Source organism: Saccostrea cucullata, unplaced genomic scaffold (genome assembly GCF_032062105.1).
Source record: "Saccostrea cucullata isolate Sc308-1 unplaced genomic scaffold, CSIRO_AGI_Scuc_v1 ctg1314, whole genome shotgun sequence".
Taxonomy (NCBI): Eukaryota; Metazoa; Mollusca; class Bivalvia; order Ostreida; family Ostreidae; genus Saccostrea; species Saccostrea cuccullata.
The window spans coordinates 191,969-211,893 of NW_026926557.1; the positions used below are offsets into that span (position 1 = coordinate 191,969).

General features: G+C 35.9%; 2 protein-coding genes across 4 annotated transcripts; one reads left to right on the plus strand and one right to left on the minus strand.

Moving 5' to 3' along the window:
* Window positions 1-214: 214 nt before the first annotated feature.
* On the minus strand, window positions 215-9,804 carry LOC134272044 (uncharacterized). Its single transcript, XM_062754280.1, has 4 exons — window positions 9,708-9,804; window positions 9,453-9,519; window positions 1,648-1,778; window positions 215-503 (listed from the first exon to the last, which is right to left on the minus strand). Exons 1-4 carry the CDS (start codon window positions 9,757-9,759, stop codon window positions 289-291), a joined length of 465 nt encoding a protein of 154 aa, XP_062610264.1. The 5' UTR covers window positions 9,760-9,804; the 3' UTR covers window positions 215-288.
* LOC134272052 (uncharacterized) lies at window positions 2,245-7,552 on the plus strand. 3 transcript variants are annotated; one of them, XR_009993127.1, is made up of 3 exons: window positions 2,245-3,265; window positions 3,472-5,663; window positions 7,408-7,552. XR_009993127.1 is itself a non-coding variant. In XM_062754288.1 (2 exons), exon 1 carries the CDS (start codon window positions 2,462-2,464, stop codon window positions 3,251-3,253), a length of 792 nt encoding a protein of 263 aa, XP_062610272.1. In that variant the 5' UTR covers window positions 2,245-2,461; the 3' UTR covers window positions 3,254-3,265; window positions 3,472-5,976. The 3 variants fall into 3 exon arrangements, 2 of the variants coding, with proteins under 2 accessions (XP_062610272.1, XP_062610273.1); XM_062754288.1 differs by lacking the exon at window positions 7,408-7,552 and having other exon boundaries at window positions 3,472-5,976; XM_062754289.1 differs by lacking the exon at window positions 7,408-7,552 and having other exon boundaries at window positions 5,509-5,976.
* Window positions 9,805-19,925: the final 10,121 nt, after the last annotated feature.

The window sequence follows — 19,925 nt, forward strand, 5'->3', positions numbered from 1 at the left end:
CATTCATGCACACTCCTGATTTTTTTTTCTAATGTTCGAATTCTAGTACATTAAAGATTAAGATTTGGTGTTCATTCAAATGTATTCTTTTTGACAGGAAAGATTAAAATATCAACTGGGGAAAAAGAAGACATTAATTTTTTTTGCATTTCCACACATATAAATTATCATATACAAACAATAAACACCTTAATTATAAAATAACAGTAAGAAATATAATTATACTGATTTATATTTTGATATTTCATGTTCCACATGCACATACTCAAATATCAAATTGTCACATGCTCAGTATTTTGCACCACCATTAGAAAACTGATTTTCAACTGGTTGCCCAAAGGCATTTTGTTGTGCAAAAGCGTTCGGTTGTCCGTATTGAGGTGGTTGTCCGTATTGCATTGGTTGTCCGTATGGAGGTGGTTGTCCGTACTGAGGAGGCATTCCGCTCTGAGGCTGACCATACATAGCTCCTGGTTGTCCATATTGTTGCCCTTGCGGAACCACTGCAAGAACGTGTTTTTCTAAATGCATGAATTAAGTGGTGATATTCAAAGAAAACATGTATTATGAATGCAGTTGTTTTTTTAAGTGACCATAAGTTAGGGATTCCAAAGGTACAGGTAGAGGTATTATTTTTTCTCAATTTCCCATTAGATTGTATATGTATGACCAAGGACTTTTTGAGTTTGAAAAATCTCTATATATTTTTTTGCATTCTGTTTTTACAGATGACATTCACGATGGGCTAAATTTGTTATAAACACCTGGGTACATTTCATTTGACGTCACAATTGTTTGTTGAGCTGATTAATATTTCTAATTTCTGATCAAAAAATGAAATCAATGTACATGGAATCAAGTAAAATTATTATGAATTATTTCATAAAAATTTATGAACTGAAAAATTTTATCAAATAACGACCCCGGGAAAAATTCCAATTTGCAGTAGAAGAAAAATATCAGACAGACTTTTTAAAAGTTGTTCGTTTAAATATGTTTGACAAACAAGATAAAGGGGGTAAACTCGAAAGCTCTTTTGTACAGGGGAAGTTTGTCATTCATTGTCAGGTAGGTTTGAAAATTTTGTCATGGGTAATATGGAATTTATTGCTAGGAAAAATCAGAAATAGCTAAAAGCTGCTCTCATTTAAAAATCAAACAAACGTCTCATAAAAAGACATCTTTATTTCTGAAAGCCTTTGTTTGAACACTTTTTATCTAAAAACAATATTTTCAAACTATTCGGAAAAATTGAATTTTTTTATCTTCCCATAGACTAGTCATTTATTACATACATTTCAGAATACGTAAAGTTTAAGAGGATAGATAATCTTAAACTATAATTATAAGGTCAATGCAATCTTTTCATAGATAAATTGTTTCCACCGATATCTTGTTTATAATCAAAAAATTTTACTAAACCAAATGAAAATGTGGAAGTTATTCAAATATTGTTATTAAATGCTGTTTTTTTTTCAAGCAGACTTTAATTTTTTTTCTTAGAGATATTTTTTTTATTGTTGCTCTCTCAATATTTATATTCAATATAATGCAATCTTTATATATACAAAAATCCTTCAAAAATTGAAGCATGCAAATCAACTAAATCTTATCTTTTGAGCACATACTTATCCGTCGTTTACTTACTTTCATGTTGACCTGGGGTGGTCTTTTGTACAACCTTACAACATCCACATTTCACACAAATGATTAAAACAAATGGAACGGCTAGTATTGACAAACAAGAAACAACAATCACGATAATCATCCATGTGTCTCTGTAAGAATTAAGATAATCAATAATAAGAAATTTTTCTGATCGTGTGAATCTGATATTATCTAATTATCCATGTATTAAAGAGTCAACATTAAATGGTGAAAAAAAGTTAAAATTCTGAATTTTATACACCATTATTTCAATTTATGTTATAGGTATTCGAATTATCAAGGACCAAGTTAGTAAAACTACATATGTAATGTTGACGAATTGATTTATTTATTTATGTCGATTAACGCCTCGCTCGAGAATTTACACTCATATAGAGATGTCACCATTTACTTGGAAAAGGACTTCAAATTTAGACCTTTATGCCTAGGTCACATTTTCCGGCCGGTAGCCGGTGGTAATCGGTAGTAATCCGTGGTGTTATCGATGCCACAACATCGGTCTACATCGGCCCAGTAGTCTTTAAAGTATCAGTCACATTATCCAGCGATATGCATACGATAGGCAACCAATGCGTTTTAATATATTTATAATTGGTATCGGAAACACGTGGTGTTGTTTGTTTACGTGTTTAGAAAGTATTTATAGTATCTAAGATTTGATTGGATTTTTACGATTGATATGAGTTCAAATGAAATCGTGCGGAACAGGTAGTTTACCTGTGTCCAGGTATTAAGAATTAGAAGTTATTCGAGGTTTCGCTGCGCTTAGTGCAACAAGTAAAAAGTCGAATAGATGTCTCGGCAAAAAACAGATTTCTTGGCCCAATACCGGGAGGAAGATGAGTCTCTAGACGAAACTGTACTACAAGAACCCGCTGGTGAACGGAAAACCACTCGCAAGACGGCTAATTCTGAGGAGACCTCTGGATACTCTAGTCCCCGTGTAAGTGCGGACTTGGCCGATACATTCAACCTGTTCAAGTCTTACCTGGACAACAAACTTGATACTCTCAAGGAGGAACTCTCTACGGGTAACGACATCGAAAATTTAACAAAAACCATTAAAAAAGAGGTCTCTGTAAAATTCAAGAGTGAAGGGAACAAAATTCAGTTTAACTTTAATACTGAAATATTGGGTGATTTGAATAAACTTAAAAAGCGCATTTCAGATTCTTCCACATTGAGCATCGTTACAGAGCTCATTTCCAAGGTTACTAAACGTAACAAGCTCATCAGGATCGCTGATAAATCTCCGGCCGGGTGGTCGACAGTCTGTGAGTATGAAAGTGATGATTTGGCGTCCGACTCTGAGGACGAAAAACGTCTACGTCAAGCTGAAAACCGAGCATTACGAGCTATCAAAGAAAAACGCCGTTTTCAGCCATACTCCAAGTCTGGTTCTGCAACAACTTCGCTACCTGATGGTAGGTCTGGTGGTTCTGGCCGTAATTTTCGTCCCTACAAGCGTAAGGAGGCCTCTCCATACGACGTGTGCTACAACTGCCATAAGCTCGGCCATTGGAAATCCGCATGCACTGCCCCAGCCAGAACCAACAAACCAAGCACAAGCTCGTCAACCCAGTGATTATGAGAATCAGTATGTATATTTCGTTGATGAATCTATTTTTACTGATCAGTTTGAATCATTTGTACAGCAAGTAAATTATTTTGAAAATTTACCTGATATTGGTAAAGGGGTGAAAGGCAGTTTACGCAAACATTTTGAGTTTTGGAAGTCCATAAGCACTAATGAGTTCATATTAGATACTATCAAAAATGGTTATGCTATTCCTTTTGTTACAGTACCACCACGCATGAGACTAAATAATAACAAATCTGCAATGAAAAACCAACAATTTGTTGATCAGTCTGTTTCAGATCTTCTTGAGAGCGGCTGCGTACAAGAGGTTCCTTTTCAGCCACATGTGGTCAGTCCACTAAGTGTTGCAGAAATAAAGGGTCTGGTAAAAAGAGACTTATTCTGGATTTGAGTCAATTGAATTATTTTGTAGACAAAAGAAAAGTAAAGTTTGAAGACTGGCGTATTGCTTTGAATTTTTTCAACAAAGATTGTTTTCTGTTTAAATTTGATCTAAAGTCAGGCTACCACCACATAGATATTTGTAAAATTCAGATTACTTTTCTTTCATTCTGTTGGAAAGATAAGTTTTATTGTTTCAATGTTTTACCTTTTGGTCTAACGTCTGCACCTTATATTTTTACCAAGTGTCTAAGACCCATCGTGAAGTATTGGAGAAGCTGCGGAATTGACATTGTTTTGTATCTGGACGACGGTCTTGGTTTTGGTAAAGATTTACAAACGTGTGTTAAAGCATCAAATTTAGTTCAAGAGACTTTAGAAAAAGCAGGTTTGCTAATTAATATTGAAAAGTCTATTTTTCAGCCTGTCCAGTGTTTGGAGTGGTTAGGGTTGGTATGGAATACCAGTGTATTTTCTCTACGTATACCTGAAAGACGACTTTCTGATGCTCAGAACTCGATAGAATTACTTATTGATAGATTTCCCAACTTTACAGCTCGAGATCTCGCAAAAGCGGCTGGGAAAGTTATTTCCATGTCACCAGTTGTTGGTAATGTAACAAGTTTGATGACCAGACACATTTATTTAGCTATAGAGAGCAGAAGTCATTGGGATTGCTTAATCAGTTTTTTATTTCCAGAAGCAGTAAAATCAGAGTTGCACTTCTGGAAGGAAAATCTTGATAAGTTGAATCAGAAACTGTTAGTTAAAGACTCGTTACCAATAACGCTTGTGTTTTCAGATGCCAGTGACGTTGCAGCTGGTGCATATACTGTAGAAGCTGACGAAAAGGTTTTTCATAAAACTTGGTCATTGAATGAATCTGTTATGAGCTCCACGTGGAGAGAACTTAAAGCTATACAGTTAGCTTTAGAGTCATTTGCCAGTTCATTTATTGGAAAGAGTTTACTTTGGCATACTGACAATCAAAATTGTGTAAAAATTGTACAACGAGGTAGCACTAAATTACATTTACAAGATTTAGCTTTAGACATTTTTTCTAAATGTGTTGAAAATTCTATTTCGTTGAAAATTTGTTGGATACCTAGAAACCAAAACACAAAAGCAGATTATTTGTCTAATTTAGTCGATTATGAAGATTGGCAAACAACTCAAGAGTTTTTTAGTTTTGTTGACCAAATGTAGGGTCCTCATACTATTGATAGATTCGCAAGTGTGTATAACACAAAGTTAACGAGGTTTAACTCCCTTTTTTGGTACCCGGAGACTGAAGCAGTTGATGCTTTTACTCAAAACTGGTGTTTTGAAAATAATTGGTTAGTACCACCTATTTGTCTTGTGAGTAAAGCTATAAAACATGTAATAGCGTGTAAATGTGTGGGTACATTAATTGTTCCAAAATGGCCGTCTGTTGCATTTTGGACGTTACTGTTTGATGAAAATATGAAGTATAAACAGTGTGTAGTTGATGTTTTGGAATTTTCTCCATATCAGAATATTTTTATGCATGGCAAAAATTTGAACAGCCTGTTTGGCTCTGACAGCTTTAATTCTAGAGTATTAGCTGTAAGACTCAGTGGAGTCTGATGACATGGCCTTAGAAGGCATGGTCTGTGTACATATTAATGTTTGAATTTATTTTGTGTTTATTTTGACAAGGCCAAGTTTATGGCAAGGTCAAGTTTTATTATTAGATTGACATGGCCCTTAATTAGAATGCATTTCTTTTTAAGCCGGCACGGTCAGGAATGGAAAGACAAGGCCGTGCTTATCGACAAGGTCTACTGCGACAAGGCTTGGGTTTCCAAGCATGGTCGGTAATATCACTTTTATTTTAGTTTTGCAGATGTTTTCAAAACTGGAAATTGGATTTCGTTATGGAGGACCTCTCATCCCTCCTTACAATCGCTGGCAAAGAAACTTCCGGATTTAATCATGAATTCCAAGGCTGAAAACACAAGAAAAACGTACGGATATGCCTTCAATAAATTTCGTAAGTGGTGTTTTACACATAATATTTCATATCTTCCTGCAACGGATTTCCATGTATCGTTATATTTAACAAGTCTCAGTAATACATGTAGCAGTGCAGGGACAATTGACGAGGCTTTTTATGCAATTAGCTGGGCGCATAAATTGGCGGGATTTCCTAATCCCTGTTCATCCGAACTTACTATTTCAGCCAGAGAGGGATGCCATAGAACTATCGGGAAACAGTTGATAAATAAAAAAGAACCTATTACCTCCAATATACTGAAACAGTTGTGTGCTATTTACGGAGGTGAATCGTGTTCTTTGTTAGATATTAGAATTTATTATATAGTCTATTTATATTCCCTATATAATCTATACAAACGCAAACAGTTCATAACACTACATATTCACCGGATTTTAGGCCGTATTCACCAGAGGGGCAATGCGCGTGCAACGGCATTGTGACGTCACAATCAAAATATCAAACAACGTTGTAAACAATGGTTGCAACGGCCGCAGCGAGCTACGTATCTGAGCAGGAAAATAATTATTCAAACCTATTTCAGGATTATTTTTTGACATTTAGACTGAGTTACGCATAGGGAAACTCAGAAAGGAAAACACGGAGGTTAGAAACAGTAATATGGAGACTTTTTTTTATTTTCAACAATGGAAGTTCGTAAATTAAAGTGGCGTCGTCATTCGGCATTCAATGTCTTATCTATTCGAATTCGGACTATATAATAAAACAATTATGGACTCTTTTGGTGTTGAATATGGTTTGTTATTCACCAGAAAAATATCCATATTGATATATGTGCTTATTAAGTTATGCTGGTTTTTTAAGATTTTCAGAACTTGTTCATTTGAAGAGATCAGATATATGTTTTTATGACAATTATATGACTCTTACTATTCAGAAAAGCAAAACAGATTGTTATAAAGAGGGGAGCAATGTAGTTGTGTCATGTACGAATGAAATTACATATCCTGTGAGAATGACCAGAAGATATCTCAGTCTAGCAAACATTAACGACCAATCAAATGAATATTTGTTTAGATCTATCACTTATTGTAAAAATTCTAACACATACAAATTAAGAGGAGAAAAGTGCTTGTCATATACAAGGGCTAGAGAGATTCTTCTGGAAGCGCTCGCATCGTTGGGTTTAGATAGAACTAAGTTTGGTCTGCATAGTCTTCGCGCTGGCGGGGCTACTGCAGCGGCCAACCATGGTGTTTGTGATAGACTATTTAAAAAACATGGCAGGTGGAAATCTGAGACGGCTAAAGATGGTTATGTGTCAGAAAATCTTAGACAGCAACTGTCAGTTACGAAAAATTTGGGTATATAAAGTGTGGGTTTTTGCTTCTGTCTTTATTGGTCGAGGTCTGTTGCACAGACGCAGGCGATGCCGTTCCTAAACATGTGTTGGAGTTTTGAATTTATAAATAATTTATGTTCGGTTGAACTGGTGAAATAGAACATAAATATATTTATAATTGGTATCGGAAACACGTGGTGTTGTTTGTTTACGTGTTTAGAAAGTATTTATAGTATCTAAGATTTGATTGGATTTTAACGATTGATATGAGTACAAATGAAATCGTGCGGAACATGTAGTTTACCTGTGTCCAGGTATTAAGAATTAGAAGTTATTCGAGGTTTCGCTGCGCTTAGTGCAACAAGTCCCCGCCCACCCATCCTACTTTATAATGTATATATCTGATATGATTTAATATTTTCGTTTTTTATTTTGTAGAATGTTGTTTCAAAGAAGAATATTATTTGTAACATTTATGTATAATAAATGTCTGTTGCACAGACGCAGGCGATGCCGTTCCTAAACATGTGTTTGAGTTTTGAATTTATAAATAATTTATGTTCGGTTGAACTGGTGAAATAGAACATAATGAGAAAAATAGCGTGGTTGCCGGCCGGACTTACAAAGGTTCGGCGATGCATTGCTAATCAAATAACGATGTTCCAGGATAATCGGCCGATGTATATTCCATCCCTTATATTTGGTGAACATCGTTCGTACATCGGTCGACTACGGGCCAATGTTTGGTCGAACATCGACCGATGATCGGTCGTTATCTGTTGAACACCACTCAAACCCCCTGATGACTTCAGATTCAACGGATATTGGACGATGCTCGGCCATACATCGGCCGATCTTGAAAGATGTGTTAATGATGGGTTGCCGATAAGGAGCGATGTGAGGCATCGTTGGAGACATCGTTGAATTTTAACTACGAATTATTTCCTACCGATGACCCCACCGATTCGCAAAAAAGACTCGGTCACCATCCGATCACTAGTATTACCCAGCCGTCAACCACGCCATTTTCATCAAAAAACACATCGGTTTCTCATCGTATACCCCATCGTTGGATAATGTGACTTATACTTTACTCGGCACTAGGGGCCATTGAGCAGTGAGTGAGTTTTATTCTGACACGGGGATCTAAGGAACAGCAACTTTTACTTCAAAGTGCTTAGCGCTTGTTGAAGAAACACTTGCTACCTATCTTAAGCAACTTCGGTAAGTCTTGACCGGAGCTCGGACCCACGGCCTTCTATTAAGAGTGCAAGCGCTGTGAAAATAATTAACCATTCTTACAGTCTAGTTCTGAGGACAAGACGATATTCCATACATTAAGACAGCGATTAAACATTAAATTTACGGCTAGGGACTAAAAATATAACAAAATATTTGACAATTTTTTCATACCGTGACGTAAACTATGCAAAGTACATGTAAACGATGTGAAACTGCTTTTAGGCACATTAGAATGGTCTACGGTTTATTCTGACATTAACTGAATAAAGGTTGATTCTAATGGTCAGTGAAAGATGAAGTTGAGAAAGAAATATTTTACAATATGCACAATGTAAATATCGTACTTTGCGTGGGTCAACGGTATGAGGGTTGGCCCTAGATTTTTGGGATATGAAGTTCATAGGTTAGGGAGTATGAATCCAAATGCAGGACTTGAGACCGTTTCTTTGGATGAGACCGTATAAACAGAAACCCCCTATCGGAGTACGTACACGAACAAGATCCCTCACTGTATGCTCAAAGGCTCTGAGTTCCGAGCATAAAAGTCTAAATTTGCAGTCCTCCACAGGCAAATGGTGGCGTCTGTATTAGAGTTAATTATAAATATTCTCGAGAGAGCCGATAAAATGCAAACAAAAAGAAAACAAACATGCAAAGATCAAAGACTTCATACTCATTTCTGAGTGTTAACTGATTTAATTAGTGCACGAAAAGACAAAGAAATTAATACACGCTCCAGTAAAAAAGGACAAAGTAACTCAGCATTTAAAATACAAAAATGGTTTGTCTTCATTGCACATTCGTAAAATATATCTAGAATAAAATGAGCAATTCATATCGTTTCTTTTTACCACATAGAACAATCATTATGATTATAATCTCTTGGAAACTGACAGGCCATCAATACAGATTTCTAAAAATGCTTTTCATAAGACCACTTACTTCAAATATTTACGATATTGTTTTTCAATACCACTTGTCAAGCAATAAAGTAAGTTATAGATAAAATTTCATTTGATCAGGGACGACAAGGTAGAAAAATATATATATATATTATATATATATTTTATATATATATAAAACCATATATGTGAAAGTATACCAAAAACAATCAATAAAGATAACTCTAAAGCATGTAACGTAACTTACACTTAATATTAACATTAATTCATATATTATAATAAGCGTACACTGACAAACTACGAAATGAAATACAATGGATAATACATTATTTTTCTTACAGTCCTGCGGAGGAACTTGTTTTGCGAGATCTGTAGCTCCTTGATGCAGATTCCACAATACCAGCAACTGATTAAAAAATGACATTGGAACAATATATGTTTTAACTTTAGGTAACCTGCTAGGCTTCATTTTAAACTTTGTATTAAAGCCCTCATAGTCTACCTTCTACATTGATAGACGTCATATTCTTACAATCTGGCACTATATTCTGTCAAATTCATAGGAGTAAATTACAAGGTAAAATATATACTTACAAATTATAATTATTAAAGTAAAGGTCCATAAAAGCACATTTTTGTTGGCCATTTTTATTCCTATGTAAAATCTCCGTGCAATTTGTAGGAGTTTCAAAATACGTATGACCTAAAAACGGTTTGAATACCTCATGGGAATATCACGTTTCCATTGTGTTAAGGATTCATAATACAGATACTAAAAAATCTTAAACACACGATTAATGACAATGATATCAAATATTTCTACCTTTAAAATTCACATTTTTAACTTCAACTGAGGGTTATTCGTTTCGTAGTCCTATTTAATGCCTCTTGTGGATGTACATACTTAGTTTTTTTTTTTTTTTGTATACTCTCCTGTGGCAAAGAGGTTAGATGGAAAATACCTGGGGAAGAATAACCACATCCATACGAACAGCCTGGTTTTGTATTCGGACAACCATTTGAAAGTCCGTTTGTCCTTTATTAGACAAAATGCAGACCTTTGTGTTTAGATTACATGTATATATGAGTATTTAGAGAAACAGATTAATAAAACACTATATATTTTTTTATATGAATATATTATATTTTTGTTCTGTGTGTTGAAACATTTGGATTGCTTAGTTATTTTTACGTATAATTTAATTGCAATCAAATTCCAACCTTGCCTTTTTGTTTGTGTCAAACAGAGAACCGCCATGTCAGGTATCCGTTAGTATATTTTATTGTTTGTGAAGTGCTTTGATTGCATACACCAATGAATTTATGACAGAAAGCAATACTAGCATTTTTATAAACACAGTAAAGAATACAGTTCTTAAATGCAGATCCCCACTAAATTTGTTTTTAAATGAGATACACTGTTTAACATAAACCTGTAACATCAAATTTGTAAATTGTCTTTATGGTAATGCCTAGGTCACATTTCCCCACCGGTGGCCGTAGACCGGTTGTAATGCCTAGGTCACATTTCCCGGCCGGTAGCCGTAGACCGGTGGTAATCGGTGGTAATCCGTGGTGTTAACGATGCCCAAACATCGGTACACATCGGCCAAGTAGTCCTTAAAGTATCAGTCACATTATCAGCGCTGGGTATACGATGTGCAATCAATGTGTTTTATGATAAAAATGGCATGGTTGCTGGCCGGACTTACAAAGGCCCAGCGATGCATTGCTAATCATACAATGATGTTCCAGGATAATCGGCCGATGTATATTACATCGCTCACACATTGGAGATCATCGTTCGTACATCGGTCGACTACAGGCCAATGTTTGGTCGAACATCGACCGATGATCGGCCGTTATCTGTTGAACACTATTCAACCCCCCGATGACTTCAGATTCAGCGGATATTGGACGATGCTCGGCAATACATCGGCCGATCCTTGAAAGATGTGTTAATGATGGGTTGCCGATGAGGAGCGATGTGAGGCATCGTTGGAGACATCGCTGAATTTTAACTACGAATTATTTCCTACCGATGACCCCACCGATTCGCTAAATGGCCTCAGTCACCGTCCGATCACTAGTGATGCCCGGCCGGCAACAACGTCATTTTCATAAAAAAAAACGCATTGGTTTCTCATCGTATACCCCATCGCTGGATAATGTGACTGATACTTAATCGGTGGTAATCCTTGGTGTAAGCGATGCCTCGGTCCACATCAGCCTTGAAGTGCTTAAAGTATCAGTCACATTATCCAGCGATGGGCAATAACAGCAATTTTTGATAAACATGGCGTGGTTGCCGGCCAGACTTTACAAGGACCCAGTGGTGCATTGCTAATTATAAAGCGATGTTCCAGGATAATCGGCCGATGTATATTACTTCGCTCATACGTCAGTGAACATCGTTTGAACACCGGTCGACTACGGGCCAATGTTTGGTCGAACATCAACCGATGATCGCGGCCGCTAACTGTTGAACACCACTAAAGTATAAGTCACATTATCCAACGATGGGGTATACGATGAGAAACCGATGCGTTTTTTGATGAAAATGGCGTGGTTACCGGCCGGGCACCACTAGTGATCGGACGGTGACTGAGTCTTTTTTGCGAATCGGTGGGGTCATCGGTAGGAAATAATTCGTAGTTAAAATTCAGCGATGTCTCCAACGATGCCTCACATCGCTCCTCATCGGCAACCCATCAATAACACATCTTTCAAGGATCGGCCGATGTATGGCCGAGCATCGTCCAATATCCGTTGAATCTGAGGTCATCGGGGGGTTGAGTGGTGTTCAACAGATAACGACCGATCATCGGTCGATGTTCGACCAAACATTGGCCCGTAGTCGACCGGTGTACAAACGATGTTCACCAATGTATGAGCGATGTAATATACATCGGCCGATTATCCTGGAACATCGTTTTATGCTTAGCAATGCATCGCTGAACCTTTATGAGTCCGGCCGGCAACCACGCCATTTTTCTCATAAAACGCATTGGTTGCCCATCGTATGCACATCGCTGGATAATGTGACTGATACTTTAAGGACTACTGGGCCGATGTGGACCGATGTTGGGGCATCGTTAACACCACGGATTACTACCGATTACCACCGGTCTACGGCTACCGGCCGGGAAATGTGACCTAGGCATTAACCTCCCAATGACCTCAGATTCAACGGATATTGAACGATGCTCGGCCATACATCGGCCGATACGTGAAAGATATGTTAATGATGGGTTGCCGATGAGGAGCTATGAGGGGTATCGTTGGAGACATTACTGATTTTTAACTACGAATTATTTCTTACCGATGACCCCACCGATTCGCAAAATGGCCTCAGTCACCGTCCGATCATTAATGGTTTCCGGGCGGCAACCACGCCATTTTCATCAAAAAACGCATCGGTTTCTCATCGTATACCCCATCGCTGGCTAAAGTATCAGTCACTTTATCCAGCGATGGGGTATACGATGAGAAACCGATGCGTTTTTTGATGAAAATGGCGTGGTTGCCGGCCGGGCACCACTAGTGATCGGACGGTGACTGAGGCGATTTTGCGAATCGGTGGGGTCATCGGTAGGAAATAATTCGTAGTTAAAATTCAGCGATGTCACCAACGATGCCTCACATCGCTCCTCATCGGCAACCCATCATTAACACATCTTACACGGATCGGCCGATGTATGGCCGAGCATCGTCATATGTCTGTTGAATCTGAGGTCATCGGGGGGTTGAGTGGTGTTCAACAGATAACGGCCGATCATCGGTCGATGTTCGACCAAACATTGGCCCGTAGTCAACCGATGTTCGAACGATGTTCACCAATGTATGAGCGATGTAATATACATCGGCCGATTATCCTAGAACATCGTTTTATGATTAGCAATGCTTCGCTGGGTCTTTGTAAGTCCGGCCGGCAACCACGCCATTTTTATCAAAAAACGCATCGGTTGCCCATCGTATATCCATCGCTGGATAATGTGACTGATTCTTTAAGGACTACTAGGCCGATGTGTACCGATGTTGGGGCATCGTTAACTCCACGGATTACTACCGATTACTACCGGTCTACGGCTACCGGCCGGGAAATGTGACCTAGGCATAAAGTGACTGATACTTTAATAGGTTAAATATTCACAAGTCGGCCAATCGTCGCCCGATCATCGATCTCTGAGCTACAGTTTGATTTTAACCGTCGGCCGAAATTTCAACGACAGACGACCGACCTAATAAACTGACCGCCGATGGTCGGACGATGATCGAAGGTAGGTCGACGGATAACTGCAGTTGAAGAAATCGGCCACCGACGCATGAAAAATTAAAACTTGGACTAATTTACACAAAATCGGTCGGCCGACAAAAAAAAAGGTCAAAATCGGCCAAGACAACGGCCGATGAACTGACGACTGTCATCTAAAGAATCCCATTTTTGCTTCAAAACCCGTCGGCCGTTGGACGTTTTTTTTGAAATGTTACTGGGGTTTAAGGCAGATGAACAGACGACTGTTACCCGAAGAATCCTATTTTTGCTTCAAAACCCGTCGGGCGTTGTTCGTTTTTGGAAATATGAATGGGGTTTTAGTACTAGTAGTTGGTTATTAAAGCATCAGTCACATTATCCAGCAATGGGGTATACGATGAGAAATCGATGCGTACATGTATTTGATCAAGTTGGCGTGGTTGCCGGCCGGGCACCACTGGTGATCGGATGCTGATGCCTAGGTCACATTTCCCGGTCGGTAGCCGTAGACAGGTAATCGGTGGTAATCCGTGGTGTAAAGTATCAGTCACATTATCCAGCGATGGGGTATACGATGAGAAACCGATGCATTTTTGATGAAAATGGCATGGTTGCCGACCGGGCACCACTAGTGATCGGACGGTGACTGAGGCCATTTTGCGAATTGGTGGGGTCATCGGTAAGAAATAATTCGTAGTTAAAAATCAGTAATGTCTCCAACGATGCCTCACATCGCTCCTCATCGACAACCCATCATTAACACATCTTACAAGGATCGGCCGATGTATTGCCGAGTATCGTCCAATATCCGTTGAATCTGAGGTCATCGGGGGGTTGAGTGGTGTGCAACAGATAATGGCCGATCATCGGTCGATGTTCGACCAAACATTGGCCCGTAGTCAACCGATATACGAACGATGTTCACCAATGTGTGAGCAATGTAATATACATAGGCCGATTATCATGGAACATTGTCTAATAATTAGCAATGCATCGCTGGGTCTTTGAAAGTCCGGCCGGTGTAAAGACGAATAATAACCCCCATCGAATAATGACTGGGGGTCATTTTTCGACAGCAAAAAATGACCCCCGGTCATTATTCGACGTAGAAAAATGACCCTTTTGCCCGTAGAAAAAGTGTCACTTCCCTAAAAATTTGCAGAACCCACGTGAAGAAAAATGACCCCCGTAGAAAAATGACCCCCTGTAGATTAAAGCTAAAATTTTAAGGAAGCAAAAAAATGAGATAAAGAAGTATATTGGCCAAAAAGCTCACCTGAGCTAATTGGGAATAAACTGATGATAAGTTGATATCATAACATTATACAATTATAGCCATATTTTAAGGTAAATGCAATGATTCAGAATCTAAAGGAGTAAAAGATTTATCAAGCCTTAATGGTTAGATAAACATTGTTTTTTGATGGTGGAAATGATCGAACTGACAGAAAAAATCAGCAGTATTATATATTATTAAATCCTCCGCTTGCAAAGCGGGGGGGGGGGGGTATAAAGTGATCGGGATGTCCGTCCGTCCGTCTGTTACGCTTTGAGGTATCCATCTCTTATCCGCAAATCCTCATATATATATATATATAAAAGATGTGTTTGTGAAACAGCTATGCCCCTGTATGGCAAATTAGCGAAGATTAAACTTTTCTTAAATACAATTTAAATATATTGTTACCCAAAGTAGGGTCTTCTCACAAGAAATACAACTGCAAAATAGGAAAGCCCAAGCACCACTTGTTCAAAAGTAATGGCTAAGGATAAGTTTTTGAAAGATAGGTCAAACTCAAAGGTCAAATTTGATGATTTCTTAAGAAAATGTTTAATGTAACAAGGATTACATATGTGAAGTATGAATATCCTAGCCCCTACCGTTCAAAAGTTATGGCCAAGGTAAAAAAAATCATAAGTACGGAAAACTCCAAGGTCAAGGCCAAAAGGTCAAGGTTTTTAGTATCCAATGAAAGGTAATGCCAAAAAACTACATATTTGAAGCATGAGAGTACTAGTATCTACCGTTTAAAAGTTATGGCCAAAGTAAAAATTTGGCATTTTTGTGTAAAATGGGACAAACTCCAAGGTAAAGGTCAAAAGGTCAAATTTAGTGGTACCCAAAGTAAGGTCTTGTCACAAGGAATATACATGAAAGTCATAGCTCCAATAAATGAAAAGTTATGATAAAGGTTAAGGTTTTTGCGGACAAACAAACCGGCAGATAGACAGACGGACATACAGACGAACACGATAAAACTATATACCCCCGAATCTTCGATTACGGGGACATAAAAAGAAATGGTCTTCAATTAACTTTTCATATCAATATACATTATAAAGAAGATGTTACAACAATGAAAATGTTTGTTCTGATTTTCATATTAAATTCTCTGAAAAATATACTCAGAACTGAGTAAAAGGGTGGAGTAAAACAAGAATTAAGGTAGAACCTATGTCGGAAAAGTCTTTGTCACAAGATTTTCAAACTTTTCAAAGTGATAAATTAGTACTTGCTTATCAATCAGTTAAGATATCATGATATGTTTCCTTGTTTTTTAATCTAGAACAGGCTGTGAAACTTGGTATGGTATTTACATACTGCGACTTTACATTTTCAAATTTTTTTAGGGGTATTTGTCATAAAGGGAATATGAAAAATCACAAAAATACTTCAAACATCGTCGTTTATAAACTTTTTAAACTAAATAATATTAAACAATATTTTATCAAAAATAATTTCTTTTTTATTCAACATGTTCAATTAACATAAAAGATAAGTCAACCATTAAAAAAAAATTGTCAAATGAACTCTATCTTTTTAGTCAATTATGCACCCTATATTTGTAAATATTTTTAAGAAGTCTTTGTCACAATGTTTTCAATCTTCAATATGATGAAGAACATAGCCAAATGATTACAAAAAATGATTAAAATGTATACTTTTCCCCTCTATATGCTCTAACTAATGAAAGATAGGCTATTTACCGATACTCATATTCTTGACCTTTTTGCACTTACAAGGGATTTCATAATTAAATGACTGTTTGGGGTTACTTTCAGATTAAATATTTATCAGAAATTGTACTTTTACTTTAAAATTTGTAATGAAACACCAAGAATATGAATAGGTAACAAATAATTGTTAAAAGGAATGCACATCATTTCATTATAGATATCACAAAAATGTACACACGATCAAAAGATCTACAACACGTACATCTTTGAATTAGACACATTTCATCAAGATATTACACTATATAGCTGGAAACTAAAGATTTCTTACGATTTATGCATTCCTTCAAAATGGTTACATACCATTCCAATTATTACGAAAGTTGTATGTACATTGTAATTTCATTACACTAGATAGTCTTGGGTTTGTCAACTTTAGGTCTAGATCTAGTAAATAAAAGGTGCCTACATATTTTCTCTTATTCCAGAAATATTTTGCCATTAAGCATTATAAACCAAAAAATATATGAATTGAAATAAGATTATGTTGGCATGATTGAATTCTGTGAATTTCAAAATGCAGTATTTTCTACCATTTTTATTGAAGCTGTCAAGTACGGGGAAAAGTGGCATTGAATTAATTATGACGTCTTAATGGGTTAGCACAGGTTTAACACATTTACCAGTTATGATGTCATACGAAGTAGGTTCTACGTTAAAAGAAATGTAATGAATACTGTGTGCTAAATCAAAAGTGCATGTCTACATGTATAGTTTTTGCATTAGAATGACTGTGTATTTTACACTAGCACATAGCTTTACAGAGCATATTTTAGGTCTTATACTTACCCCACCCCCTTTCTTATTTAGGAGGAAGTCAATACTGAACAAATGCAAAAAAAACACCCTACCTTTATTTTTCTATAAGAAGGAATTAAAAATAAGCTAAATATTATCTACTATTCTACTAATTTTTAACTGTTACTTTGCCACAATACTTTCAAGTATACCTCCACCAACATTTAAAGTATGCTTTAATCATGGCGAAGTAAATTATGATATTATGATATGATAGTACTTGTGTAAACTTTTTAAGGCTTAACTTCATTTCAATATTTTATCTAGAGCTTCTTTCAGAATCATTGAAAGGTATAGAGTTTTATTTATATTTTTGCTTTTCATTTATTATTATTTTTGGGGTTTTTTTTTTTTTTTTTGGGGGGGGGGGGTAAAAATTTCCTCCTTTTTCATGTCAAATAGGATTTGCCAAACTAAAACAAACTAAATTTTTCCTATTAAAGAGTATTTAAACCTGATTTTTGCATGGTTTGATTTCTAAAAACAAGTGGAATATCATTCTTTAAGCAATCTCTATAAGGAGGAATATTAAAAAAGAAATTTTATTTACTTGACAATTAAAGAATCTCTTTTCAAACACAATTTTAGCATTGAAAGACTACGTGAATCTCTTAATTATTTCATACGACATTTTGTTTTTTTCTGGTTACAGAAAATGTAAAAATTAGTTTCGCTATAAAAAAGATATCAAAGAGTGTATATTTTGTATCACTTTAAAGGGGGTCATTTTTCAATGGGGGTCATTATTTTATAGGACTAACATATAAAATAATGACCCCCTAGGACCCCTTTTCTACAAAAAATGATTTTTTTTCTACGGGTGGGGGTCATTTTTTTATCGTTGAAAAATGACCCCCCGGTCATTATTCGATGGGGGTCATTATTCGTCTTTACACCGGCAACCAAATGTGACCTAGGCATAACGTTTATACTGACAGTAATACATCCAAGTATGTAGGAAATTAAGTATGCAGATGTGGTTGCTCTTTTGTTTCGAGATCACAGGGATATATCAAATTGACATATACTTGTTAATGAAATTAACAACATGTGTTTTGTCCTTTTATAAACATTTTCGAAGTATTGAAATACAGCAGCTTTCAATGTAAGCTTCATTATTCTTGTGTAAAGATTTGGATGTTAACAATGTGATTTTGTAGTTTTAATAGATAGTATCAATTTATAATGTAAATTTTCAATATCAATTCACAATATCAATTTTCAATATCAATTTACAATTTACTATATCAGTGTACAATATCAATTTATAATTTATAATATCAATTTACAATATCAATTTATCATTTCAATAGGGTATGAAAATTTATGATTGACAAATTTATCGAGGAAGCATAAGCCTGTATTTAAACTAATGTCCAAATTTAACTTGAAAAATGAGTTCATTATAAGAAGGAAAAATCAAACTAAAAATGTGTTGAAAATTTAATAATTTGTAAAGAGAGTTATATACATGTATAAGAATATATTTATTTCTAAATCAACCAAAAAAACATTGAATATGTATCATCAAAAGATTACAGTTTATCCACTGTTGCAGTTTTCTATAGGAAAAACTATCTAATTGGACTATTTTCTCTCATATCTTAATTTTGCTTCCTGTACTGTCACTTGTTTTGTAAGCTAACAAGAGTTATGTTTCTTTTAGCCAAAACTACAGAAAAAAAATTAGCACAACTAATACAGCTAATAATAGCGAAGACCTTAGGATTTGTGATTTCACTTTGCTACAGGTATATCCGTAAGATGTAATAGGTGTATAAAATGTGTTTTAGCATGTGCAAAACGAATTCAGAATATACATATATGCCTTGAATTGAAGAAGATAGTATTATGTGCTACATGTACCAGTATTCTTTGATATTTGAGGCTTTTGGAGTTTGGTGTAGTATAGGTTTGATCGTTCAACAGATGTACTTCAAGTAGTCCAATCATCAGGTTCATTAAATCAGAAAATTGAAAATGTTCCTTAAGATATCTGTAATTAACAAAGTAATGTATATTGATCAAATTTCCTTCAAATTAAATCATCATAGTTAATCATATTATATAGGGAAGATTTATCACATATCCTATTTATATTTCAGAACATACATTTTCCAAATGAAAATTGACCAAAATGTATTTATTTTGGGCCAATGTTTAGTAAATATATATATAGGTATTTAGGCATTCTGAGACATTTGCAGATTTTTCTTCTTGTAAGACATTCTAGGTCTTCTTTTTTTAATTATTGTGTACACTGTAATATATGGTGTATATTATTTGTGGTATCATTGCAAGATTAGTCAACACAGATCACTTTTAATCTCAAATTTCATATCATGCCAAAAAGTATTGGTATTTGTATACATGTATACATGTAGATCTCTGGCATGGTGTAACACTCAATCGTAGTTGTGGTTGACACGCATTGTTTCTGTTCCACCAATAAAGCTTTGTGAATCCAAAGATGTAGTTGTGGTATAAGTTGGATTCAATTTACAAAATTATTCTTTTTAATATGATTGTAAACCAAAATACTCTGAAGATGATATTAAAAAAGATGCTCGAGTTTCTGATTGACAAAATCTATGTGGTGAATGGAGTCCATTTTGTTATATAGACGACTTATTGTCAATTAGCAATCATGGTTATTTTCATTCTAATACGAAACATGTTTATCCCAGTGAACTTAAGTTAAAAGATACCACAGAGTCTGACACATCTGTTCATATTAATTTGAA

Bases quoted from the DNA above. Each gene is read 5' to 3' on its own strand.
- LOC134272044 (XM_062754280.1), bottom strand. From the start codon at position 9,759: ATGGCCAACAAAAATGTGCTTTTATGGACCTTTACTTTAATAATTATA. The intron at 1,779-9,452 runs GTAAGAAAAATA...TAATTCTTACAG, and splicing joins ACAAGTTCCTCCGCAGGACT to AGACACATGGATGATTATCG. The intron at 504-1,647 runs GTAAGTAAACGA...ACGTTCTTGCAG, and splicing joins CACCCCAGGTCAACATGAAA to TGGTTCCGCAAGGGCAACAA.
- LOC134272052 (XM_062754288.1), top strand. From the start codon at position 2,462: ATGTCTCGGCAAAAAACAGATTTCTTGGCCCAATACCGGGAGGAAGAT.